At 51.1% G+C, this 27,589-nt stretch overlaps 1 protein-coding gene across 1 annotated transcript in view; it reads left to right on the plus strand.

Moving 5' to 3' along the window:
• LOC144487565 (cysteine-rich protein 3-like) overlaps positions 1-27,589 on the plus strand; it is an 85,961-nt gene that overhangs the window by 24,490 nt on the left and 33,882 nt on the right. The window contains exon 4 of the mRNA XM_078205648.1: positions 5,678-5,749. Within this exon, the coding sequence (XP_078061774.1) occupies positions 5,678-5,749 (72 nt within the window). The remainder of the gene's footprint in view (positions 1-5,677; positions 5,750-27,589) is intronic.

The raw sequence follows: 27,589 nt of genomic DNA on the forward strand, positions 1-27,589 counted from the left end.
TACCAGGCAACATCCTGGTAAATCTTTTCTGTACCCTCGCCAAAGCTCCACATCCTTCGGATAGGGTGGCATCCAGAATTGAACATGGTGGCACAGTGGTTAGCACTGCTGCCTCAAAGCGCCAGGGACCTGGGTTCGGTGTCTGTGTGGAGTTTCCATGTTCTCCCCGTGTCTGCTTGGGTTTCCTCCGGGTGCTCCGGTTTCCTCCCACAGTCTGAAAGATGTGCTGGTTAGGTATATTGGCCTGAACAGGCAATGAAATGTGGCGACTAGGGGAATTTCACAGTAACTTCATTGCAGTGTTAATGTAAGCCTTACTTGAGACTAATAAATAAACTTTAACGAAGGTTCTATAAAGCTGCAACATGACTTGCCAATTTTTAAACTCAGTGCCCCGGCCGATGAAGGCAAGCATGCTGTATGCCTTCTTGACTACCTTCTCCACCTGTGTTGCCACTTTCAGTGACCTGTGTACCTGTACACCCAGATCCCTCTGCCTATCAATACTCTTAAGGGTTCTGCCATTTACTGTATATTTCCTATCTGTATTAGACCTTCCAAAATGCAATACCTCATATTTGTCCAGATTAAACTCCATCTGCCATCTCTCCGCCCAAGTCTCCAACTGATCTATATCCTGCTGTATCCTCTGATGGTCCTCATCGCTATCCGCAAATCCACCAACCTTTGTGTCATCCGCAAACTTATTAATCAAACCAGTTACATTTTCCTCCAAATCATTTATATATATTACAAACAGCAAAGGTCCCAGCACTGATCCCTGAGGAACACCACTTGTCACAGCCCTCCATTCAGAAACACACCCTTCCACTGCTGCCCTCTGTCTTCTATGACCGAACCAGTTTTGTATCCACCTTGCCAGCTCACCTCTGATCGCATGCGACTTCACCTTCTGCACCAGTCTGCCATGAGGGACCTTGTCAAAGGCCTTACTGAAGTCCATGTAGACAACATCCACTGCCCTACCCTCATCAATCATCTTCGTCACTTCCTCGGAAAACGCGATCAAGTTAGTGAGACACGACCTCCCCTTCACAAAACCATGTTGCCTCTCACGAATACGTCCACTTATTTCCAAGTGGGAGTAAATCCTGTCTCGAAGAATCCTCTCCAATAATTTCCCTACCACTGATGTAAGGCTCACCGGCCTGTAATTACCTGGATTATTCTTGCTACCCTTCTTAAACAAAGGAACATCATTGGCTATTCTCCAATCTTAGTGGAAGGGTCTTTTTCCAGCCGGATGCCTGTGACTAGTGGTGTTCCGCAGGGCTCTGTATTGGGACCCCTGCTGTTTGTGATTTATATAAACGATCTGGAAGAAGGTGTAACTGGGGTGATCAGTAAGTTTGCGGACGACACGAAAATGGCTGGACTTGCAGATAGTGAGGAGCATTGTCAGAGGCAACAGAAGGATATAGATAGGCTGGAAATTTGGGCAAAGAAATGGCAGATGGAGTTCAATCCAGATAAATGCGAAGTGATGCATTTTGGTAGAAATAATGTAGGGAGGAGCTATATGATAAATGGCAGAACCATAAAGGGTGTAGATGCGCAGAGGGACCTGGGTGTGCAAGTCCACAGATCCTTGAAGGTGATGTCACAGGTGGAGAAGGTGGTGAAGAAGGCATATGGCATGCTTGCCTTTATAGGACGGGGCATAGAGTATAAAAGTTGGGGTCTGATGTTGCGGTTGTATAGAACGTTGGTTCGGCCGCATTTGGAATACTGCGCCCAGTTCTGGTCGCCACACTACCAGAAGGACGTGGAGGCTTTGGAGAGAGTGCAGGGGAGGTTTACCAGGATGTTGCCTGGTATGGAAGGGCTTAGTTATGAGGAGAGATTGGGTAAACTGGGGTTGTTCTCACTGGAAAGACGGAGGATGAGGGGTGACCTAATAGAGGTGTATAAAATTATGAAAGGCATAGATAGGGTGAATGGTGGGAAGCTTTATCCCAGGTCGGTGGTGACGTTCACGAGGGGTCATAGGTTCAAGGTAAAGGGGGGGGAGGTTTAACACGGATATCAGAAGGACGTATTTTACACAGAGGGTGGTGGGGGCCTGGAATGCGCTGCCAGGCAAGGTGGTGGAGGCGGACACACTGGGAATGTTTAAGACATATCTAGATAGCCACATGAACGGAGTGGGAATGGGGGGATACAAAAGAATGGTCTAGTTTGGACCAGGGAGCGGCGCGGGCTTGGAGGGCCGAAGGGCCTGTTCCTGTGCTGTATTGTTCTTTGTTCTTTGTTCTTTTGTTCTTCTGGGACCTTTCTTATAATATGGAGATGCCGGCGTTGGACTGGGGTAAGCACAGTAAGAAGTCTCACAACACTAGGTTAAAGTCCAACAGGTTGATTTGGTAGCACAAGCACAAGCTTTCGGAGCACTGCCCCTTTATCAGGTGTTAATGTTTCTTAAGAACCCCAATACCACCACCTTTTTTATCTCAACATGACTCAAACTATCTACACATCCTTTCCCAGACTCATCATCCACCAAGTCCTTCTCTTTGGTGAATACTGACGCAAAGTACTCATTTAATACCTCACCCATTTCCTCTGGCTCCACACATAGATTCCCTCCCTTGTCCTCGAGTGGGCCAACCCTCTCCCTGGCTACCCTCTTGCTCTTTATATATGTATAAAAAACCTTGGGAGTTTCTTTAATTGTGCTGGCCAATGACTTTTCATGACCCCTTTTAGCCCTCCTTCTTCCTTGCTTAAGTTTCTTTCTACTTTCCTTGTATTCCACACTTCGTGTGTTCTCAGCCTCCAGTCTTGACAAATGCTTCCTTTTTCTCTTTGACTAGGCTCACAATATCTCTCGATATCCAAGGTTCCCAAAACTTGCCATACTTATCCTTCATCCTGGCAGGAATGTGCCGGTCCTGAATCCCTATCAATTTACACTTGAAAGCCTCCCACATGCCAGATGTTGATTTGCCCTCAAACATCTGCCCCCAATCTACATTCTTCAGTTCCTGCCTAATATTGTTGTAATTAGCCTTCCCTCAATTTAGCACCTTCACTTGAGGACTACACTTATCTTTATCCACACTACCAGAAGGATGTGGAGGCTTAAAGCTTACTGAATTGTGGTCACTGTTCCCGAACTGCTCCCCGACTGAAACATCGACCACCTGGCTGGGCTCATTCCCCAATACCAGGTCCAGTATGGCCCCTTCCCGAGTTGGACTATCTACACACTGTTTCGGGAAACCCTCCTGGATGTTCCTTACAAACTCTGCCCCATCCACGCCCCTCACACCAAGTGAGTCCCAGTCAATAAAGGGGAAGTTAAAATCTCCCACCACAACAACCCTGTTACTTTTACACCTTTCCAACATCTGCCTACACATCTATTCCGCTGTCTCCCGTGGGTAGCGTGTTGCAGGATGGTGTTGAGGACATTCACATCAAAGGTTGTGTCTTGGTTGAGTTGAAGTTTCCTCTCCAGTGGGCATTGACTGCCTCTCTGTCTCTGATGGATGCGTCTTCGTTTCTGGCTCTCAGTGAGGTGGTCCCTGGGTACTCGAACCGTCGATTTTAGTTGCACTGAAGAAACTGCGCACGTTGTGATTGTCGGCAAGTTGCTGAGTCTCCTGAACTCTGTCGGCCCACTATCTGTTCTTTAGGTTGCAGGTTCTTTGTTGCACCTCGGCCTTGAGTTGCGTTTAGACAAAAGCAAATGAATGGAGATGCAGGAATCTGAAATCAAAAGAGAAGATGCTGGAAAGGCCTGAATCTCAATCCTGCAGAGAGGTTGCCCCTCTATCCTAGTGGACTTGTGTATATCTTCACTTGCAGGCTTGCAAGAGAATCTCCATGTTGAGGAACCCTCACGACCTCTGACCTGCTTCAACAGTGCCCACTTCCTCCTCAGGATTATGGGGATTTGGGGGGAGCTGGGTCGAGAGTTGATGGGGATGAGCTTGAGAACGGCCCTCGCTCTATTTGAACCATGAACCTGGAAGTGGTCAGTTAGCAGGCCGTGTCCTGGCTGATTGCTGAGCCATTCTCACTCTCAGCAGGTGTGAGCTCAACATCAGGAATCTGAAGCGTGGGGAAAATCCAGTCCTTGGATTTAGATCTTTCTAGAGATAGAGTAGGAAGCAATTAAAATCTAATGGGTTTGGGTGGGGATGTGATGTGATTGCTATTTTTTTGAAAGCTTCCTCTCCAGATTGTATCTCTCTTCCTGGGCAATTTGGTCATATTGACTTTTCTGGTAAAATAGCAGTGATAACTATTTGGAGCTTTGATCCAGAAAAGGAAAATAATTCTTCAAACCAAATTCACTTCCTATTAAAGCATGTCATGTTATGTTGTGTCTGTATGTTTTCTCTGCTGTGTCTGAAACCTAAAGGAGACTTCAAAATGGGCTCAGACAAAATGGATTCTGACTTGCACCAAGACCCATAACCCCGATTCCAATCTGTTAATGCCACGGTTTTAACATTTTCATCTTTATGTTTAGATCCCTCCTAACTTCCCCATCTCTATAATCTCCTCCAGCCCCCACAACCCTCCAACTCTGGCCCCTTAATCAGCTCCGAGCCACCCACAACTCCCCACTGTTGGCAACCATATCTCCAGCTGCCTGTGAGCTAAGCTCTGAAATTTCCTCCCTTACTCTTTCCAGTTCTGTACCCTCTCTAATCATTTAAGACACTTCTTAAAACTTACCACTTACCTCCCCGAATATCTTTTTATTTGATTCAGTGTCAAATGTTGTCTGATGAGGCAGTATGGAATTATTTTAATTTTAGTGAGGCCACACTTGGAATGTAGTGTTCAATTCTGGTCGCCACACTACCAGAAGGATGTGGAGGCTTTGGAGAGGGTACAGAAAAGATTTACCAGGATGTTGCCTGGTATGGAGGGCATTAGCTATGAGGAGAGGTTGGAGAAACTTGTTTTGTTCTCACTGGAACGACGGAGGTTGAGGGGAGACCTGATAGAAGTCTACAAGATTATGAGGGGCATGGACAGAGTGGATAGTCAGAAGCTTTTTCCCAGGGTGGAAGAGTCAATTACTAGGGGGCACAGGTTTAAAGTGCGAGGGGCAAGGTTTAAAGGAGATGTACGAGGCAGATTTTTTACACAGAGTGGTGAGTGCCTGGAACCCGTTGCCGGGGGAGGTAGTGGAAGCGGATACGGTAGTGACTTTTAAGGGGCGTCTTGACAAATACATGAATAGGATGAGAATAGAGGGATATGGTTCTCGGAAGGGTAGGGGGTTTTAGTTAAGTCGGGCAGCATGGTCGGTACAGGCTTGGAGGGCCGAAGGGCCTGTTCCTGTGCTGTAATTTTCTTTGTTCTTTGTACATTAAGGCTCTACATTACTGGGAGTTGTTGATGGACTATCTATAATGGAGTGTGCGAGGGAGAGTTGCTGATAGATTTATGGACTTTAGGGAAGTGAAATTGATGGTCAGTTGGCTTTTTATCTGTGAATGTTATTCTGGTTTTGTACATGGAACCTAACGCTAGCAGAGAGGCATTCCTGGAGGAGCAGATGGGACAACATGAGGTGAGTAATGGTTCATTGGTTCAGTCTTGTATTGGTGGTGGGAGAGTTGGTGTTGAATGTTTTTTTCAGATTCTGGAACTGAAGATAGTGAAGTAAATCTTTCCTTCCTGTTTATTTCAGCTCCTACCTACACAACTATCTTTGCTGGTGAGACTGCTCATTGTCCTGGCTGTGGGAAGGTAGTGTACTTTGGTAAGGAGAATTCATTCTTCATTTACATCTGATAATTATGTCTAAGAACCCAATTCCTTAGAGCATGCTGGTCCACTTGGCTATCACCAGAACATCATTTATCCAGCTCTTGGAAACATCTGGGCCACATTCCTTTTCAACTCACTGAAATTGGTTGAATATTTTCACCTTTGATTGTTCTTTATCTCTTTCCATACCTCCAATGAACCTTCTGAATATTATGATCGCTATTTCCCAAATGCTCTTCTATTGAAAGATGCTCCAGTTGCCCCACCTCATTCTGCAGAACTGGATCCAGTCCAGCTTCCTTCCTCACATTGACAGGATGGCAAGGGCAGCATTTATTATCCATCCTTAATTATGGATGGTGGTGGTGAGTCACTTTTTGAACCGCTGCTGTCCACACGTGGTGTAGGTGCACCCACAGTGGTATTAGGAAGAGAGCTCCAGCAATAATGAAGCACGGCTTTGTCAAGGGCAGGTCGTGCCTTACGAGCCTGGTTGAGTTCTTTGAAAATGTGACCAAACACATTGACGAAGGAAGAGCGGTGGATGTGGTCTATATGGATTTCAGCAAGGCGTTCGATAAGGTCCCCCATGCAAGACTTCTTGAGAAAGTGAGAGGGCATGGGATCCAAGGGGCTGTTGCCTTGTGGATCCAGAACTGGCTTGCCTGCAGAAGGCAGAGAGTGGCTGTGGAGGGGTCTTTCTCTGCATGGAGGTCAGTGACCAGTGGAGTGCCCCAGGGATCTGTTCTGGGACCCTTGCTGTTTGTCATTTTCATAAATGACCTGGATGAGGAAGTGGAGGGATGGGTTGGTAAGTTTGCTGACGACACCAAGGTAGGTGGTGTTGTGGATAGTTTGGAGGGATGTCAGAAGTTGCAGCGAGACATAGATAGAATGCAAGACTGGGCGGAGAAGTGGCAGATGGACTTCAACCCGGATAAGTGTGTAGTGATCCATTTTGGCAGATCCAATGGGATGAAGCAGCAGTATAATATGAAGGATACCATTCTTAGCAGTGTAGAGGATCAGAAGGACCTTGGGGTCCGGGTCCATAGGACTCTTAAATCGGCCTCGGAGGTGGAGGATGCGGTCAAGAAGGCGTACGGCGTACTAGCCTTCATTAATCGAGGGATTGAGTTTAGGAGTCGGGAGATAATGCTGCAGCTTTATAGGACCCTGGTTAGACCCCACTTGGAGTACTGCGCGCAGTTCTGGTCACCTCATTACAGGAAAGATGTTGAAGCCATTGAAAGGGTGCAGAGGAGATTTACAAGGATGTTGCCTGGATTGGGGGGCATGCCTTATGAGGATAGGTTGAGGGAGCTTGGTCTCTTCTCCCTGGAGAGACGAAGGATGAGAGGTGACCTGATAGAGGTTTACAAGATGTTGAGAGGTCTGGATAGGGTAGACTCTCAGAGGCTATTTCCAAGGGCTGAAATGGTTGCTACGAGAGGACACAGGTTTAAGGTGCTGGGGGGTAGGTACAGAGGAGATGTCAGGGGTAAGTTTTTCACTCAGAGGGTGGTGGGTGAGTGGAATCGGTTGACGTCGGTGGTGGTGGAGGCAAACTCGTTGGGGTCTTTTAAGAGACTTCTGGATGAGTACATGGGATTTAATGGGATTGAGGGCTATAGATAGGCCTAGAGGTAGGGATGTGATCGGCGCAACTTGTGGGCCGAAGGGCCTGTTTGTGCTGTGGCTTTCTATGTTCTATGTTCTATGAACAGTGATATAGCTCCAGATTACAATGGTGTGTGACTAGGAAGTAATGAGTTTCCCACATCATTGCTGCTGTGGCCCCTCTTGATAGAGTTGACAGACTGGCTGGTATTGTTGTAACTGTGGTGAGGTGGTGTCGTGGATCCTGCAGCTAGTACACACTGCAGCCATTGTGCCCAATGAGGGGAGCTGAGTCCAATGACAGGGGCACTGATCGGGTGAAGTGCTCTGTCCTGGTTTGATAGCGCTGATAGCAAATTATTTGACAGGTCGGCCTGCTCCTGTCTCTAAACAGAATCGACTCCACACACTGGGCTAGATTCTTCAATCTCATTCATAGCTGCCCCGCTGCCAGCAAGAATGGAGAAGCCAAAATTCCAGTCACTATAACAGCACCGGAGAATCCCAACCGCAGACCAGGCTGGAGGCCCCAGTCCAAGGACTTGAACATGCAGCCTTCCCAGCCGAACAGCTGAATATTATTGAGCAGTTAATTACTGCTGTGCTATCAGAATTTAATTTTTTAAAAAAAAGAATGAGCAGACTTTAAGAATGGAAAATGTACGGTAAAATGTGCTGGTGTGGACATTTCCAGGAGATGGTTAGACTGCATAAAATGTCAGATCAATTTGGGTGGAGATAAGAATTGGCAAAGGGAGGCTCACTGACAGCAGCTACACTGGAGGATGGGATATAATTCAAGAAATAATGGGGATTTGTAAGATAGGTACTGCAATAATCATGGGTGATTTTAAACTTCATATTGATTGGACAAATCAAACTGGCAAAGGTACCCTGGAGGATGAGTTGAGTGTATTCAGAATAATCTATCAGAACAATATGTTCTGGAACCAGACAGCAGACTATTTTAGACCTGATAATGTGTAGTGAGACAGAAATAATGGATGAATAATAAAGGATCCTCTAGGTAAGAATAATCATAGTAAGAAGTTTAACAACACCAGGTTAAAGTCCAACAGGTTTATTTGGTAGCAAAAGCCACACAAGCTTTCGGAGCTCCAAGCCCCTTCTTCAGGTGAGTGGGAATTCTGTTCACAAACAGAGCATATAAAGACACAGACTCAATTTACATGAATAATGGTTGGAATGCGAATACTTACAACTAATCAAGTCTTTAAGAAACAAAACAATGTGAGTGGAGAGAGCATCAAGACAGGTTAAAAAGATGTGTATTGTCTCCAGACAAGACAGCCAGTGAAACTCTGCAGGTCCACGCAACTGTGGGCGTTACAGATAGTGTGACATGAACCCAATATCCCGGTTGAGGCCGTCCTCGTGTGTGCGGAACTTGGCTATCAGTTTCTGCTCAGCGACTCTGCGCTGTCGTGTGTCGCGAAGGCCGCCTTGGAGAACGCTTACCCGAATATCAGAGGCCGAATGCCCGTGACCGCTGAAGTGCTCCCCAACAGGAAGAGAACAGTCTTGCCTGGTGATTGTCGAGCGGTGTTCATTCATCCGTTGTCGCAGCGTCTGCATAGTTTCCCCAATGTACCATGCCTCGGGACATCCTTTCTTGCAGCGTATCAGGTAGACAACGTTGGCCGAGTTGCAAGAGTATGTACCGTGTACCTGGTGGATGGTGTTCTCACGTGAGATGATGGCATCTGTGTCGATGATCCGGCACGTCTTGCAGAGGTTGCTGTGGCAGGGTTGTGTGGTGTCATGGTCACTGTTCTCCTGAACGCTGGGTAGTTTGCTGCGGACAATGGTCTGTTTGAGGTTGTGCGGTTGTTTGAAGGCAAGAAGTGGGGGTGTGGGGATGGCCTTGGCGAGATGTTCGTCTTCATCAATGACATGTTGAAGGCTCCGGAGGAGATGCCGTAGCTTCTCCGCTCCGGGGAAGTACTGGACAACGAAGGGTACTCTGTCCACCGTGTCCCGTGTTTGTCTTCTGAGGAGGTCGGTGCGGTTTTGCGCTGTGGCGCGTCGGAACTGTCGATCGATGAGTCGAGCGCCATATCCTGTTCTTATGAGGGCATCTTTCAGCGTCTGGAGGTGTCTGTTGTGATCCTCCTCATCCGAGCAGATCCTGTGGATACGGAGGGCTTGTCCGTAGGGGATGGCTTCTTTAATGTGTTTAGGGTGGAAGCTGGAGAAGTGGAGCATCGTGAGGTTATCCGTGGGCTTGCGGTACAGTGAGGTGCTGAGGTGACCGTCCTTAATGGAGGTGCGTGTGTCCAAGAATGCAACCGATTCCGGAGAGTAGTCCATGGTGAGTCTGATGGTGGGATGGAACTTGTTGATGTCATCATAGAGTTGTTTCAGTGATTGTTCACCATGAGTCCAAAGGAAGAAAATGTCATCGATGTATCTAGTGTATAGCATCGGTTGAAGGTCCTGTGCGGTGAAGAAGTCTTGTTCGAACCTGTGCATGAAGATGTTGGCATATTGAGGTGCGAATTTGGTCCCCATGGCTGTTCCGTGTGTCTGGATGAAGAACTGGTTGTTGAAGGTGAAGACATTGTGGTCCAGGATGAAGCGGATGAGTTGTGGAATTGCATCTGGAAACTGGCAGTTGTCGGCGCTGAGCACTGAGGCCGTTACAGCAATGCTGTCATCGTGGGGGATGCTGGTGTAGAGTGCCGAGACATCCATTGTGACGAGGAGCGCTCCTGGTTCAACTGCTCCATGTGTGCCGAGTTTCTGTAGGAAGTCCGTCGTGTCGCGACAAAAGCTGGGGGTTCTTTGTACAATGGGTTTCAGGATGCCCTCGACATAGCCGGAGAGGTTCTCGCACAGGGTCCCATTGCCCGGAGCGGAGAAGCTACGGCATCTCCTCCGGAGCCTTCAACATGTCATTGATGAAGACGAACATCTCGCCAAGGCCATCCCCACACCCCCACTTCTTGCCTTCAAACAACCGCACAACCTCAAACAGACCATTGTCCGCAGCAAACTACCCAGCCTTCAGGAGAACAGTGACCATGACACCACACAACCCTGCCACAGCAACCTCTGCAAGACGTGCCGGATCATCGACACGGATGCCATCATCTCACATGAGAACACCATCCACCAGGTACACGGTACATACTCTTGCAATTCGGCCAACGTTGTCTACCTGATACGCTGCAGGAAAGGATGTCCCGAGGCATGGTACATTGGGGAAACCATGCAGACGCTGCGACAACGGATGAATGAACACCGCTCGACAATCACCAGGCAAGACTGTTCTCTTCCTGTTGGGGAGCACTTCAGCGGTCACGGGCATTCGGCCTCTGATATTCGGGTAAGCGTTCTCCAAGGCGGCCTTCACGACACACGACAGCGCAGAGTCACTGAGCAGAAACTGATAGCCAAGTTCCGCACACATGAGGACGGTCTAAACCGGGATGTTGGATTTATGTCACATTATCAGTAACCCCCACAGCTTGACTCCTGGACTTGCACAATTTCACAAGCTGTACTGTCTGGAGACTATACACATCTCTTTAACCTGTGTTGAATGCTCCCTCCACCCACATTGTCTGTGCATTTAAGACCTGGCTGGCTGTAGAGATTTGCATTCTAATCAGTATTCTGTAATTTGATTTCTGTGTCTATGCCCTGTTTGAGAACAGAGACCACTCCATCTGACGAAGGAGCATTGCTCCGAAAGCTTATGGTATTTGCTACCAAATAAACCTGTTGGACTTTAACCTGGTGTTGTGAGACTTCTTACTTGGCCATAGGAGACAGAGGGTAGTGGTCGAAGGGTCTTTTTCCGGCTGGAGGTCTGTGACCAGTGGTGTTCCGCAGGGCTCTGTACTGGGGCCTCTGCTATTTGTGATATATATAAATGATTTGGAAGAAGGTGTAACTGGTGTTATCAGCAAGTTTGCGGATGACACGAAGATGGCTGGACTTGCGGATAGCGAAGAGCATTGTCGGGCAATACAGCAGGATATAGATAGGCTGGAAAATCGGGACATCCTTTCCTGCAGTGTATCAGGTAGACAACGTTGGCAGAGCTGCCAACATTGTCTATCTGATACGCTGCAGGAAACGATGTCCCGAGGCATGGTACATTGGGGAAACCATGCAGACGCTGCGACAATGGATGAATGAACACCGCTCGACAATCACCAGGCAAGACTGTTCTCTTCCTGTGGGGGAGCACTTCAGCAGTCACGGGCATTCGGCCTCTGATATTCGGGTAAGCGTTCTCCAAGGCGGCCTTCGCGACACACGACAGCGCAGAGTCGATGAGCAGAAACTGATAGCCAAGTTCCGCACACATGAGGACGGCCTCAACCAGAATGTTGGATTTAGGTCACATTATCAGTAACCCCCACAGCTTGCCTCCTGGACTTGCAGAATCTCACTGGCTGTCCTGTCTGGAGACAATACACATCTCTTTAACCTGTGCTTAATGCTCCCTCCACTCACATTGTCTGTACCTTTAAGATCTGGTTGGCTGTAGGGATTCGCATTCTAATCAGTATTCTGTAACTTGATTTTGTGTCTCTGTGCCCTGTTTGAGAACAGAGACCACTCCATCTGACGAAGGAGCAGAGCTCTGAAAGCTAATGGTATTCGCTACCAAATAAACCTGTTGGACTTTAACCTGGTGTTGTTAAAACTCTTATTATATAACCTTACCATAACACTCCAACTTTTATACTCGATACTCCGATTTATAAAGGCCAATGTACCAAAGGCACTCTTTACTACCCTATCCACCTGTGACGTCACTTTTAGGGAATTCTGTACCTGTATTCCCAGATCCCTCTGTTCAACTGCACTCTTCAGAGTCCTACCATTTACCCTGTACGTTCTACTTTGGTTTGTCCTTCCAAAGTGCAATATCTCACACTTGTCTGCGTTAAATTCCATTTGCCATTTTTCAGCCCATTTTTCTAGTTGGTCCAAATCCCTCTGCAAGCTTTGAAAACCTTCCTCACTGTCCACTACACCTCCAATCTTTGTATCATCAGCAAATTTGCTGATCCAATTTACCACATTATCATCCAGATCATTGATATAGATGACAAACAACAATGGACCCAACACCGATCCCTGCGGCACACCACTAGTCACAGGCCTCCACTCAGAGAAGCAATCCTCCACAACCACTCTCTGGCTTCTTCCATTGTGCCAGTATCTAATCCAATTTACTACCTCCCCATGTATACCCAGCGACTGAACCTTCCTAACTAACCTCCCATGAGGGACCTTGTCAAAGGCCTTGCTGAAATCCAGGTAGACAACATCCACTGCCTTCCCTTCATCCACTTTCCTGGTAACCTCCTTGAAAAACTCTAATAGATTGGTCAAACATGACCTACCACGCACAAAGCCATGTTGACTCTCCCTAATAAGTCCCTGTCTATCCAAATATTTGTAGATCCTATCCTTTATCACACCTTCCAATAACTTGCCCACCACCGACGTCAAACTTACTGGCCTATAATTTCCCGGATTTCTTTTTTAAACAACAGAACATGAGCCACCCTCCAATCATCCAGTACCACCCCCCCCCCTCCCCCCCCGTGAATACTGACATTTTAAATATGTCTGCCAGGGCCCCTGCAAGTTCAACACTAGCTTCCCTCAAGGTCCGTGGGAATACCCTGTCCGGTCCTGGGGATTTATCCACTCTGATTTGCCTCAAGACAGCAAGCACCTCCTCCCCTTTAATCTGTAAAGGTTCCATGACCTCCCTACCTGTTTGCCCTATTTCCGTAGACTCCATGCCCGTTTCCTCAGTAAATACGGATGCAAAAAAACCATTTAGTATCTCCCCCATCTCTTTTGGTTCCATACACAGTCTACCACTCTGGTCTTCAAGAGGACCAATTTTATCCCTCACTATCCTTTTGCTCCTAACATACCTATAGAAGCTCTTTGGATTTTCCTTCACTCTGTCTGCCAAAGCAACCTCATGTCTTCTTTTAGCCCTCCTGATTTCCCTCTTAAGTAGCTTCTTGCACTTTTTATACTCCTCGAGCATCTGATGTGTTCCTTGCTGCCTGTACATTTCATACAACTCTCTCTTCCTCTTAATCAGTGTTACAATCTCCCTCGGGAACCAAGGTTCCTTATTCCGATTTACTTTGCCTTTAATCCTGACAGGAACATACAAACTCTGCACTCTCAAAATTTCTCCTTTGAAGGCCTCCCACTTTCCATTTACATCCTTACCAGAGAACAGCCTGTGCCAATCCACACTTCCCAGATCCCTTCTAATTTCATCAAATTTGGCCTTTTTCCAGTTCAGAACTTCAACCCGAGGACCAGATCTATCCTTATCCATGATCAGGTTGAAACTAATGGCATTATGATCACTGGATCCAAAGTGTTCCCTCACACTCACATCCATCACCTGCCCTAACTCATTTCCCAATAGGAGATCCAATATCGCATCCTCTCTAGTTGGCACCTCTATATACTGGTGTAGAAAATTCTCCTGAACACATTTTACAAACTCTACCCTGTCTAAACCTTTAACAGTATGCGAGTCCCAATCTATATGTAGAAAATTAAAATCCCCTACTATCACAACTTTGTGTTTCTTGCAGTTGTCAGCTATCTCTCTGCTGATTTGCTCCTCCAATTCTCGCTGACTATTGGGTGGTCTATAATACAACCCCATTAATGTGGTCAAACCTTTCCTGTTTCTCAGCTCCCCCCATAGGGCCTCTGTAGACAAGCTCCCTAATCTATCCTGCCTGAGTACCGCTGTAACATTTTCCCTGACCAACAATGCCACCCCCCCACCTTTTATCCCTCTGCCTCTATCCCGCCTGAAACATTGGAACCCTGGAACATTGAGCTGCCAGTCCTGCCCCTCCTGTAGCCAAGTTTCACTAATGGCTATAATGTCATATTTCCATGTGTCTATCCACGCCTTCAGCTCATCTGCCTTCCCTACAATACTCCTGGCGTTGAAATAGACACACCTCAGAAGGTTATTTCCACCACACTCTACCCTTCCATTTGTGATTTTGCTTGAACTAACCTGTCTTTTTACCCCTGCTCCACTATCTGCTCTGGCACTCTGGTTCCCACCCCCCTGCAAATCTAGTTTAAACGCTCCCCAATAACACTAGCAAATCTCCCTGCAAGTATATTGGTCCCCTTGTAGTTTAGGTGTAACCCATCTCTCTTGTACAGGTCCCACCTGCCCCAAAAGAGGTCCCAATGATCCAAGAATTGGAAACCCTGCCCCCTGCACCAGTTCCTCAGCCACGTGTTCATCCGCCCAAGCATCCTACTCCTGCCCTCACTGGCATGTGGCTCAGGTAGCAATCCTGAGATTACTACCCTCGGGGTCCTGCTTTTTAACTTCCTTCCAAGCTCTTTGTACTCACTCTTTAGGACCTCCTCACTCTTCCTTCCCACGTCATTGGTACCGACGTGTACCACAACATCTGGCTGATCACCATCCCACTTTAGAACGCTGTGCATGCGATCAGAGACATCGCTGACCTTGGCACCTGGGAGGTAACAAACCATGCGGGAGTCTCTGTCCCGACCACAGAACCTCCTGTCCGTCCCTCTGACCATTGAGTCCCCTATCACTACTGCTCTCCTCTTCTTCATCCCACCCTTTTGCGCTGTAGAACCAGACTCAGTATCAGAGTTCCGGCTGTCGCAGCTTGTCCCAGGTAAAGCATCTCCCACAACAGTATCCAATTCAGTATACCTGTTGTGGAGGGGTATGGCCACAGGGGAACCCTGCTCTGCCTGTCCTTTCACACTGCCATTTCCTCTCCTTACAGTAACCCAATTTCCTGTGCTCTGCTGCTTAGGTGTAACTATCTCCCTAAAGCTACTGTCTATAAACTCCTCATTCTCCCGAATTAGATGGAGGTCATCAAGCTCCTTCTCCAGTTCCCTAACACGCTTTGCTAGCAGCTGCAGCTGAATGCATCTTTTGCAGGTGCTGTCGTCAGGGATATCGGAGGTCCCCCTGATCCCTAGACACTTAGACGGGGGAGGAGCGGTAGATGTAGTTTATATGGATTTCAGCAAGGCGTTTGATAAGGTGCCCCATGCAAGGCTTATTGAGAAAGTGAAGGGGCACGGGATACAAGGGGACGGTGCTTTGTGGATTCAGAACTGGCTTGCCCACAGAAGGCAAAGAGTGGTTGTAGATGGGTCTTTTTCAGCATGGAGGTCGGTCTCCAGTGGAGTGCCCCAGGGATCTGTTCTGGGACCCTTGCTCTTTGTGATTTTTATAAATGACCTGGATGAGGAAGTGGAAGGATGGATTGGCAAGTTTGCTGATGACACAAAGGTTGGTGGTGTTGTGGATAGTGTAGAGGGATGTCAGCAGTTGCAACGAGACATAGATAAGATGCAAGACTGGGCGGAGAAGTGGCAGATGGACTTCAACCCAGATAAGTGTGTGGTGGTTCATTTTGGCAGGTCGAATAGGATGAAAGAATATAATATTAAGGGTAAGACGCTTGGCAGTGTGGAAGATCAGAAGGATCTTGGGGTCCAGGTTCATAGGACGCTCAAAGCAGCGTTGCAGGTAGAGGCTGTGGTTAAGAAGGCGTATGGAATACTGGCCTTCATCAATAGAGGAATTGAGTTTATAAATCGGGAGATAATGCTGCAGCTGTATAGGACCCTGGTCAGACCCCACCTGGAGTACGGTGCCCAGTTCTGGTCGCCTCATTACAGAAAGGATGTGGAAGCCGTAGAACGGGTGCAGAGGAGATTTACAAGGATTAGGTGGCATGCCTTATGAGGATAGTTTGAGAGAGCTGGGTCTTTTCTCCTTGGAGAGACGAAGGATGAGAGGTGACCTGATAGAGGTGTATAAGATGTTGAGAGGTATTGATAGAGTGGATTCTCAGAGGCTTTTACCCAGGGCTGAAATGGTTGCCACAAGAGGTCACAGGTTTAGGGTGCTGGGGGGTAGGTACAGAGGAGATGTTAGGGGTAGGTTTTTCACTCAGAGGGTGGTGGGTGCGTGGAATTGGCTGCCGGTAGTGGTGGTGGAGGCGGATTCGATAGGGTCTTTTAAGAGACTTTTGGATAAGTTCATGGAAGTTATTAAGATAGAGGGTTATAGGTAAGCCTAGTAGGGAGGGACATGTTCGACGCAACGTGTGGGCTGAAGGGCCTGTTTGTCATTTATTAATAGGGAGCCCAACACAGATCCCTGTGGTACGCCATTGGACACTGGTTTCCAGTCACTAAAGCAGCCTTCTTTATTATTTATTGCCCATCCCTAATTGCCTCTTGAAACTGAGTGGCTTGCTGGGCTATTTTAGAGAGCAATTGAAAGACAACCCCATTGCTGTGGCTCTGGAGTCACATGTAGGCCAGACCAGGTAAGGACGGCAGATTTCCTTCCCTGAAGGACATTAGTGAACCAGATGGTTTTTTCCGACAGTTGACAATGGTTTCATGGTAAACAGCAGTTACTGCTTTTCCTACTTAGCTCCCTGCAAGACCACTTCCCTCTTTCTCCCGGTACTAATGTGGACCATGACCACTGGCTGTTCACCCTCACGTCACTCAGGGACCTCTGCAGCTGTTCAGTGACATCCTTGCCAAAGGTGGCAGAGCTCAAGCGAGCCATAGACACAATATTGCTCTGGAATGGACATCTTTCAAACAGGGAAAGAACTCAAGAACAGACCAAACAGCCAAAGTGATCAACACAGATGAGCAAACTGAAACCTGGTAAAGCTGCGGTTACGACCAAATCCACACTGAATTTCTTAAGCAGCCTTGTCTCGTGGTGATAAAATGGCTCTCTGTATTCCTTACCACAATCATACAGGAAAAACAACTGCCAGAAATCTGATGAAAAGCGAAGAGCACTGCAATTCCTGAGTCTGGGATGGAGCCTAAAGAAGCTTCCAGTTACAGACCAATTTCTTCCCAATGCATGTGTTATAAGCTGCTAAAGTGGGTCATCTTGCACTGTAACCAACCAACCGTGCAGGAGGCACAATCCATAGACCAAGCTGGATTCTGAAAGGTGCACAGTACAGAATACAGGTACTTGTCCTCACCAGCCATGTAGACAATGGCTTTCAAAAGCATCTGAAAACTGGACTCATCTACCTCAATGTCACTGAAGCCTCTGACACTGTTTGGCACAAAGGTGTACTGGCCATGCTAACATAGAATCATAGAATCCATATGGTGCAGAAAGAGGCTATTTGGCCCATCGAGCCTGCACTGACAACAACCCCACCCAGGCCCTATCCCCTTAACCACATGGATTTACCCTGCTAACCCCCCTGACACTAAGGGGCAATTTATCATGGCCAATCAACCTAACCCGCACATCTTTGGAGTGTACGAGGAAATTGGAGCACCCGGAGGAAACCCACGCAGACACGGGGAGAACGTACAAACTCCACAAAGACAGTCACCTGAGGTCACATTTGAACCCAGGTCCCTGGTGCTATGAGGCAGCAGTGCTAGCCACTGTGGCACTGTGTGGCTTTGTAGAGTTCAACACCCTGGGACGCTGAAACCATTGCTTCTCTTCAAAACAGACTATTTTGAGTCCATCTGAGGCCCAAAGCCAGCACACGGCAGAGGCAGCGAAATGACCTATCAGGAGGATCCAAACTGGCTCCCACCCTCTCCAACCTGTACAGGAATGACCTGCCAGTCACATGCAGCCGCAAGGCCATCTATGCAGATTTACCGAGCGAGAGATTTCAAGGACATTAATAGAGCTCTTAATGATGACCTTAGTAAACTCTCTGTCAAACGACTTAGTAAACTACTCTCAAAACTGGTGCATCAAACCAAGATCTTCCAAAACCACATCATGTGCCTACAATGCAAGAAGTCTTCAAGAACTTGAGCTCTACCTAAACGGCAGCCGCATCATCCTACACCCACCTATCTTAGTGTTGTTAAATCACCAGCAGTCAGCTCTCCGACTCCGATTCGAGGGTTAAGGGGTCCAGGCAAAAAAGTGGTGTTAAGACCAAAATCAGATGAGCAGTGATGTTATTGAATGGCCAAATGCTCCTATCTCTTATGATCCATGTGTGGGGCAGATAAGGAATTCCATGACATTCCAGTCAGGTGGAATCTATCTTACCCTAAATTTACTTTTTATTTTATTCCAGTATGTCCATCGATCTGGCGAGGCCACATTGTGGATCCCAGTGAGTGCAGGTGTGAGCCAAGTCAGGCCAACCATCAGGCTTGCCAGCTATTGGTTCCACAATACACCATTGTCCCTCTGACTGTGGGTCACTGTGGGTGTTTGCATGCTGATAGCTGTTTTTGCTGTGGATATGTACACTCTGGGAGTTGGCTAGAAGCTAGCAGCTGGAAGCTGTTACTGCCCGGAATGTTCTTCCTGCTCATGTGTATAAACACCAAGAGGTTAGGCTCACAGTCAGGAATCTAAAAATAAATCTGTTAAAACTTCCACTCCTTCATCTGAAGTTAACTCTTCAATTCCACCTATGATTCACAGTTTGAGCTTTCAGTCAGTATGTTCCTTACAGTCAATGTTGGATCATGTTTTCCATACCCGGGAGAATAGCCCCTGAATTGTCTGAGCTTTTACACCTGGCATTGAGTACAAAAGCTGGGAAGTTACACTGAACCCTTATAAAGCTTTGGTTCGTCTCCACTAGAATAATGTGTCCTGCTCTGGTCCCCATACTTTAGGAAGAATGTGAAGATCCTTGAAAGGGTGCAGAGGAGATTTACCAGAAGGGTTTCAGGGATGTGTGAGTGGGGCGGATGGGGTTGAGTTGCAAAGTTAGATCAGAAAGGCTGGGGTTGTTCACATTGGAGTAGTGGAAATTTGATGAAGGTGTACAAGATTATGACAGGCTTAGAAAAGGTAGATGAGGAAAATATAAAATGATGAAGGGGATAGATCGAGTGAACGTTCAAAGACTATTTCCTCGGGTGGATGGAGCTATTACAAGGGGGCATAACTATAGGGTTTGTGGTGGGAGATATAGGAAGGATATCAGAGGTAGGTTCTTCACGCAGAGAGTGGTTGGGGTGTGGAATGGACTGCCTGCAGTGATAGTGGAGTCAGACACTTTAGGAACATTTAAGCGGTTATTGGATAGGCACATGGAGCACACCAGGATGGTAGGGAGTGGGATAGCTTGATCTTGGTTTCAGATGAAGGTCGGCACAACATCGTGGGCCGAAGGGCCTGTTCTGTGCTGTAATGTTCTATGTTCTATGTTCCCATCAACTGATGATTAAAGAGCCAGGTGACATAGATTTAGGGTTTGGACAAGAGATGGTGGAGGAATGTGTGGAAGAAGGTTTTTGTGCAGCCATGCAATGGTGGGATTGCTCCCCAGGAGGGAGGTGGAAGCAGAAACAATCAATGATTTCAAGAAGAAATTGATGGGCACTTGAAGGAAATAAATTTGCAGGGTTACTGGTATCAAGTGATATCTGGACTAAGTGGATTGCTTCACAGGGGCTGGCATGGATTCACTGGGCTGAATGGCCTTCTCCTCTACTGTAAATTACCTTGTGATTCTCAAGTGAAGCAGTTAAGAAATAAGAACAGGGTCAGGCCATTCAGCCTCTCAAGCTTGCCCACCATTCAATAAGTTCATGGCTGATCTGATTATGGCCCCAACCCTACTTCCCTGCATGTCTCCCACAACCTTCAATTTCCTGCTTGGTTCCACATATTTGACCCAGTGACAGTGAAGGAACTGCAAAGTATTTCCACATCAAGATGGTGTGTGGTTTGGAGGGGAACTTGCAAGTGGTGATGAATCTATTTGCCTGCGCCCTCGTAGATGATAGCAGTTGCAGGTTTGGAAAGTGCCGTCTAAGGAACATTGGTGAGTTCCCGCAGTGCATCTTGAAGATGGTACACACGGCTACCACTGTGGTGGAGGGAGTGAATGTTTAAGGTGGTGGATGGGGTAGCAATCAGGCGGGCTGCTTTGTCCTGGATGGTTTCAAGCTTCAATGTTGTTGGAGCTGCTCCCATCCAGGCAAGTGGGGAGTTTTCCATCACACTCCTGACTTGTGCCTTGTAGATGGTGGACAGGCTTTGGGGAGTCAGGAGGTGAGTTACTCTCCGCAGGATTCCCAGCCTCTGACCTGCTTTGATATCCACAGTATTTATATGGTTGGGATCCAGTTCAGTTTCTGGTCAGTGGTAACCCCCAGGCTATTGAGATTCAGTGAATGTAATGTTATTGAATGCCACGGGATGATGGTTAGATTGTCTTTTGTTGGAGATGGACATTGCCTGACAGTGTGTGGCACAACTGTTACTTAGGAGCAAGGAGCAGAAGTAGAAGGTTGGGCTTGTCAAGCTTGCTCTGCCACAGTTACAACATGGCTGATTATCTACCTGAGTACCACTTGCTCGCTGTATCCCCATATCCCTTGATGTTATTAGTTACCTGCCACGTATTACATGGATTACATAGGATATGCAGCTGAGAAAACAGGCCAGTCAGCTCAAACCCGGACATTCTCTCTTCCACCTTCTTCCGTCGGGAGAAAGATACAAAAGTCTGAGGTCACGGACCAACCGACTCAAGAACAGCTTCTTCCCTGCTGCTGTCAGACTTTTGAATGGACCTACCTCGCATTAAGTTGATCTTTCTCTACACCCTAGCTATGACTGTAACACAACATTCTGCACCCACTCCTTTCCTTCTCTATGAACAGTATGCTTTGTATAGTGCGCAAGAAACAATACTTTTCACTGTATACTAATACATGTGACAATAATGAATCAAATCAAACTGTTGATGATGCTGTTAATATTCCACTCAAGCGTCATCCCATCTTTTTTCATCTAATTCTACTCTCTATTTCCTTCTCCCTCAAATGCCTGTTACATTTCCCAATTCGCTTCAACCACTCCCTGTGGTGGCAGCTTCCACATTCCCACTACTCTTTGGTTGAAGAAGTTTCCGACTGGATTTCTTGGTGATTATTGATAGGCCAAGCTGGGAGCTGGGTGGTCCGTCGAGTTTTGTTTGTATTCACTATTTCTGTAGTGGGTTGAGAGGTTTGCCGGGCAGTTAGACTCAATTACATTGCTGTGGCTTTGGAGTCACACGTGGAGCAGACTGGGGAAGGACAGGGCAGCACGGTAGCACAGTGGTTAGCACTGCTGCTTCACAGCTCCAGGGACCTGGGTTCGATTCCCGGCTTGGGTCGCTGTCTGTGTGGAGTTTGCACATTCTCCTCGTGTCTGCGTGGGTTTCCTCCGGGTGCTCCGGTTTCCTCCCACAGTCCAAAGATATGCAAGTTAGGTTGATTGACCATGCTAAAATTGCCCCTTAGTGTCCTGGGATGTGTAGATTAGAGGGATTAGTGGGTAAAATATATGGGGGTAGGGCCTGGGTGGGATTGTGGTCGGTGCAGACTCGATGGACCGAATGGCCTCTTTCTGTACTGTAGGGTTTCTATGATTCTATGACAGCAGATTTCTTTCCCTAAAGGACATTAGTGAACCAAAACTGTCCAATAGTTTCATGGTCATCATTACTGAGACCAACTTTTTATTCCAGGTTGATGAATTGTAACTTAGTTCCTCCAGTTGCTGTGCTGGGATTTGAACTATTTCCTGAGCATCAGCTTGAGCCTCTGAACTAGAAGTTCCTGAACAGGAATGCTGAGCTACTGTTCCCCAAGTGCTTGGAGACATCACTAAAATTGAGGCAGAAATTCTTAAAAACATAGAAACATAGAAAAACTACAGCACAAAACAGGCCCTTCGGCCCCACAAGTTGTGCCGATCATATCCCTACCTTTTAGGCCGACCTATAACCCTCCATCCTATTCAGCTCCATGTACTCATCCAGGAGTCTCTTAAAAGACCCTATTGAGTTTGCCTCCACCATCACTGACGGCAGCCGATTCCACTCGCCCACCACCCTCTGTGTGAAAAACTTCCCCCTAACATCTCCCCTGTACCTACCCCCCAGCACCTTAAACCTGTGTCCTCTCGTAGCAGCCATTTCCACCCTGGGAAAAAGCCTCTGAGAGTCCATCCGATCTATGCCTCTCAACATCTTATCTACCTCTATTAGGTCTCCTCTCATCCTACGTCTCTCCAAGGAGAAAAGACCGAGCTCCCTCAGCCTATCCTCATAAGGCATGCCACTCAATCCAGGCAACATCCTTGTAAATCTCCTCTGTATCCTTTCAATCTTTTCCACATCCCTCCTGTAATGAGGCGACCAGAACTGAGCACAGTTTCCAAGTGGGGTCTGACGAGGGTTTTGTTGTGATTTATTCCTTTCAAGTACAAATGTCTGCTGCTGAGGCACAGGCTGTGTTGTGTTGTCTTCTCCCTCAGTGTTTTTTTTATATTGAGTTCTGTTGATTTGGTGGCAGAATTCGAGAGTGGAACATTCCACAGTTCTTGGTTAAATAGCGGACATGACTGTGGTTAATACTGCTTTGCTGCAGGGCTCCCTTTTAATAGATTGTTTAGATCTTGGTGCTGTGAGATGAGTTGTGTCGACTTTGCTTAAACATATAGTTACTGAGCTGCTGTTCAAGGTGGAGTTTGCGAAGTAGGACTGGGGGAAAAGTGTAGACGCAAGGGTGTGTGTGTGTGTGTGTGTGTGTGTGTGTGTGTGTGTGTGTGTGTGTGTGTGTGTGTGTGTGTGTGTGACACGGGGAGGGTGTGTGCGAGACAGGGGGTGTGTGTGACGGGTGTGTGGGTGTGACGGGGTGTGTGTGTGTGTGACGGGGTGTGTGTGTGTGTCACGGGGTGTGTGTGTGTGATGGGGGGTGTGTGTGTGACGGGGTGTGTGTGTGTGACGGGGTGTGTGTGTGTGACGGGGTGTGTGTGTCTCGGCTCTGTGTGTGTGTGTGTGTGACGACGGGGGGGGGGGCGGGGGGCGGGTGTGTGTGTGTGACGGGGTGTGTGTGTGTGTCATGGGGTGTGTGTGTGTGATGGGGTGTGTGTGTGTGACGGGGGTGTGTGTGTGTGACGGGGTGTGTGTGTGTGATGGGGGTGTGTGTGTGTGACGGGGTGTGTGTGTGTGACGGGGTGTGTGTGTGTGACGGGGGTGTGTGTGTGTGACGGGGTGTGTGTGTGTGACGGGGTGTGTGTGTGTGACGGGGTGTGTGTGTGTGACGGGGTGTGTGTGTGTGACGGGGTGTGTGTGTGTGACGGGGTGTGTGTGTGTGACGGGGGTGTGTGTGTGTGACGGGGTGTGTGTGTGTGACGGGGTGTGTGTGTCTCGGCTCTGTGTGTGTGTGTGTGTGTGTGACGACGGGGGGGGGCGGGGGGCGGGTGTGTGTGTGTGTGACGACGGGGGGGGGCGGGGGGCGGGTGTGTGTGTGTGTGTGTGTGACGACGGGGGGGGGGCGGGGGGCGGGTGTGTGTGTGTGTGTGTGTGACGACGGGGGGGGGCGGGTGTGTGTGTGTGTGTGTGTGACGACGGGGGGGGGGCGGGGGGCGGGTGTGTGTGTGTGTGTCTGGGCTCTGTGTGTGTGTGTGTGTGTGTGTGAGACGACGGGGGGGGGCGGGTGTGTGTGTGTGTGTGTCTGGGCTCTGTGTGTGTGTGTGTGTCTGGGCTCTGTGTGTGTGTGTGTGTGTGTGTGTGTGTGACGACGGGGGGGGGGGGGGGCGGGTGTGTGTGTGTGTGACGACGGGGGGGGGGGGGGCGGGTGTGTGTGTGTGTGACGACGGGGGGGGGGCGGGTGTGTGTGTGTGTGTGTCTGGGCTCTGTGTGTGTGTGTGTGTGTGTGTGTGTGACGACGGGGGGGGGGGGGGGCGGGTGTGTGTGTCTGGGCTCTGTGTGTGTGTGTGTGTGTGTGACGACGGGGGGGGGGGGGGCGGGTGTGTGTGTCTGGGCTCTGTGTGTGTGTGTGTGTGTGTGACGACGGGGGGGGGGGGGCGGGTGTGTGTGTCTGGGCTCTGTGTGTGTGTGACGACGGGGGGGGGGGGGGGGGGGCGGGGTGTGTGTGTCTGGGCTCTGTGTGTGTGTGTGTGTGTGTGACGACGGGGGGGGGGCGGGTGTGTGTGTGTGTGACGACGGGGGGGGGGCGGGTGTGTGTGTGTGTGACGACGGGGGGGGGGCGGGTGTGTGTGTGTGTGACGACGGGGGGGGGGGGGGGGGCGGGTGTGTGTGTGTGTGACGACGGGGGGGGGGGGGGGCGGGTGTGTGTGTGTGTGTGACGACGGGGGGGGGGGGGGGGCGGGTGTGTGTGTGTGTGTGACGACGGGGGGGGGGGGCGGGTGTGTGTGTGTGTGACGACGGGGGGGGGGGGGCGGGTGTGTGTGTGTGTGACGACGGGGGGGGGGCGGGTGTGTGAGTGTGTGACGACGGGGGGGGGGGGGGGTGTGTGTGTGTGTGTGTGACGACGGGGGGGGGGGGGCGGGTGTGTGTGTGTGTGTGACGACGGGGGGGGGGGGGGCGGGGTGTGTGTGTGTGTGACGACGGGGGGGGGGGGGGGCGGGTGTGTGTGTGTGTGACGACGGGGGGGGGGCGGGTGTGTGAGTGTGTGACGACGGGGGGGGGGGGGGGTGTGTGTGAGTGTGTGACGACGGGGGGGGGGCGGGTGTGTGAGTGTGTGACGACGGGGGGGGGGCGGGTGTGTGTGTGTGTGACGACGGGGGGGGGGGGGGCGGGTGTGTGTGTGTGTGACGACGGGGGGGGGGGGGGCGGGTGTGTGTGTGTGTGACGACGGGGGGGGGGGGGGGCGGGTGTGTGTGTGTGTGACGACGGGGGGGGGGGGGGGCGGGTGTGTGTGTGTGTGACGACGGGGGGGGGGGGGGCGGGTGTGTGTGTGTGTGACGACGGGGGGGGGGGGGGGCGGGTGTGTGTGTGTGTGTGACGACGGGGGGGGGGGGGGCGGGTGTGTGTGTGTGTGACGACGGGGGGGGGCGGGGGGCGGGTGTGTGTGTGTGTGACGACGGGGGGGGGGGGGGCGGGTGTGTGTGTGTGTGACGACGGGGGGGGGGGGGGCGGGTGTGTGTGTGTGTGACGACGGGGGGGGGGGGGCGGGTGTGTGTGTGTGTGACGACGGGGGGGGGGGGGCGGGTGTGTGTGTGTGTGACGACGGGGGGGGCGGGGGGCGGGTGTGTGTGTGTGTGTGACGACGGGGGGGGGGGGGGCGGGTGTGTGTGTGTGTGTGACGACGGGGGGGCGGGGGTGTGTGTGTGTGACGACGGGGGGGGGCGGGTGTGTGTGTGTGTGACGACGGGGGGGGGGGGGCGGGTGTGTGTGTGTGTGACGACGGGGGGGGGGCGGGTGTGTGTGTGACGACGGGGGGGGGGCGGGTGTGTGTGTGTGTGACGACGGGGGGGGGGCGGGTGTGTGTGTGTGTGACGACGGGGGGGGGGCGGGTGTGTGTGTGTGTGACGACGGGGGGGGGGGGGGCGGGTGTGTGTGTGTGTGACGACGGGGGGGGGGGGCGGGTGTGTGTGTGTGTGTGACGACGGGGGGGGGGGCGGGGGCGGGTGTGTGTGTGTGTGACGACGGGGGGGGGGGGGGGCGGGTGTGTGTGTGTGTGTGACGACGGGGGGGGCGGGGGCGGGTGTGTGTGTGTGTGTGACGACGGGGGGGGGGGGGGCGGGTGTGTGTGTGTGTGACGACGGGGGGGTGGGGGGGCGGGTGTGTGTGTGTGTGACGACGGGGGGGGGGGGGGGCGGGTGTGTGTGTGTGTGACGACGGGGGGGGGGGCGGGGGGCGGGTGTGTGTGTGTGTGACGACGGGGGGGGGGGGGGGCGGGTGTGTGTGTGTGTGTGACGACGGGGGGGGGGCGGGGGGCGGGTGTGTGTGTGTGTGTGACGACGGGGGGGGGGGGGGCGGGTGTGTGTGTGTGTGACGACGGGGGGGGGGGGGCGGGTGTGTGTGTGTGTGTGACGACGGGGGGGGGGCGGGGGGCGGGTGTGTGTGTGTGTGACGACGGGGGGGGGGGGGGGGCGGGTGTGTGTGTGTGTGACGACGGGGGGGGGGGGGGGCGGGTGTGTGTGTGTGTGACGACGGGGGGGGGGCGGGGGGCGGGTGTGTGTGTGTGTGACGACGGGGGGGGGGGGGGGGGCGGGTGTGTGTGTGTGTGACGACGGGGGGGGGGGGGGGGGCGGGTGTGTGTGTGTGTGACGACGGGGGGCGGGGGGCGGGTGTGTGTGTGTGTGACGACGGGGGGGGGGGGGCGGGTGTGTGTGTGTGTGACGACGGGGGGGGGGCGGGTGTGTGTGTGACGACGGGGGGGGGGCGGGTGTGTGTGTGTGTGACGACGGGGGGGGGGGCGGGTGTGTGTGTGTGTGACGACGGGGGGGGGGCGGGGTGTGTGTGTGTGTGACGACGGGGGGGGGGCGGGTGTGTGTGTGTGTGACGACGGGGGGGGGGGGGGTGTGTGTGTGTGTGTGTGTGTGTGTGTGTGACGACGGGGGGGGGCGGGTGTGTGTGTGTGTGTGTGTGTGTGTGTGTGACGACGGGGGGGGGGCGGGTGTGTGTGTGTGTGTGTGTGTGTGTGTGTGACGACGGGGGGGGGGGGGTGTGTGTGTGTGTGACGACGGGGGGGGGGCGGGTGTGTGTGTGTGTGTGTGTGACGACGGGGGGGGGGCGGGTGTGTGTGTGTGTGTGTGTGTGTGTGTGTGACGACGGGGGGGGGGGCGGGTGTGTGTGTGACGACGGGGGGGGGGCGGGTGTGTGTGTGTGTGTGTGATGACGGGGGGGGCGGGGGGCGGGTGTGTGTGTGACGACGGGGGGGGGGCGGGGGGCGGGTGTGTGTGTGTGTGTGTGTGTGTGTGATGACGGGGGGGGCGGGGGGCGGGTGTGTGTGTGTGTGTGTGATGACGGGGGGGGGCGGGTGTGTGTGTGTGTGTGTGTGTGTGTGTGACGACAGGGGGGGCGGGGGGCGGGTGTGTGTGTGTGTGTGTCTGGGCTCTGTGTGTGTGTGTGTGTGACGACGGGGGGGGGCGGGGGGCGGGTGTGTGTGTGTGTCTGGGCTCTGTGTGTGTGTGTGTGTCTGGGCTCTGTGTGTGTGTGTGTGTGTGTGTGTGTGTGTGTGTGTGTGTGTGAGACGACGGGGGGGGGCGGGTGTGTGTGTGTGTGTGTCTGGGCTCTGTGTGTGTGTGTGTGTGTGTGTGTGTGTGACGACGGGGGGGGGCGGGTGTGTGTGTGTGTGTGTCTGGGCTCTGTGTGTGTGTGTGTGTGTGTGTGTGTGTGACGACGGGGGGGGGGCGGGTGTG

This window comes from Mustelus asterias, unplaced genomic scaffold (genome assembly GCF_964213995.1).
Source record: "Mustelus asterias unplaced genomic scaffold, sMusAst1.hap1.1 HAP1_SCAFFOLD_880, whole genome shotgun sequence".
Classification (NCBI taxonomy): domain Eukaryota; kingdom Metazoa; phylum Chordata; class Chondrichthyes; order Carcharhiniformes; family Triakidae; genus Mustelus; species Mustelus asterias.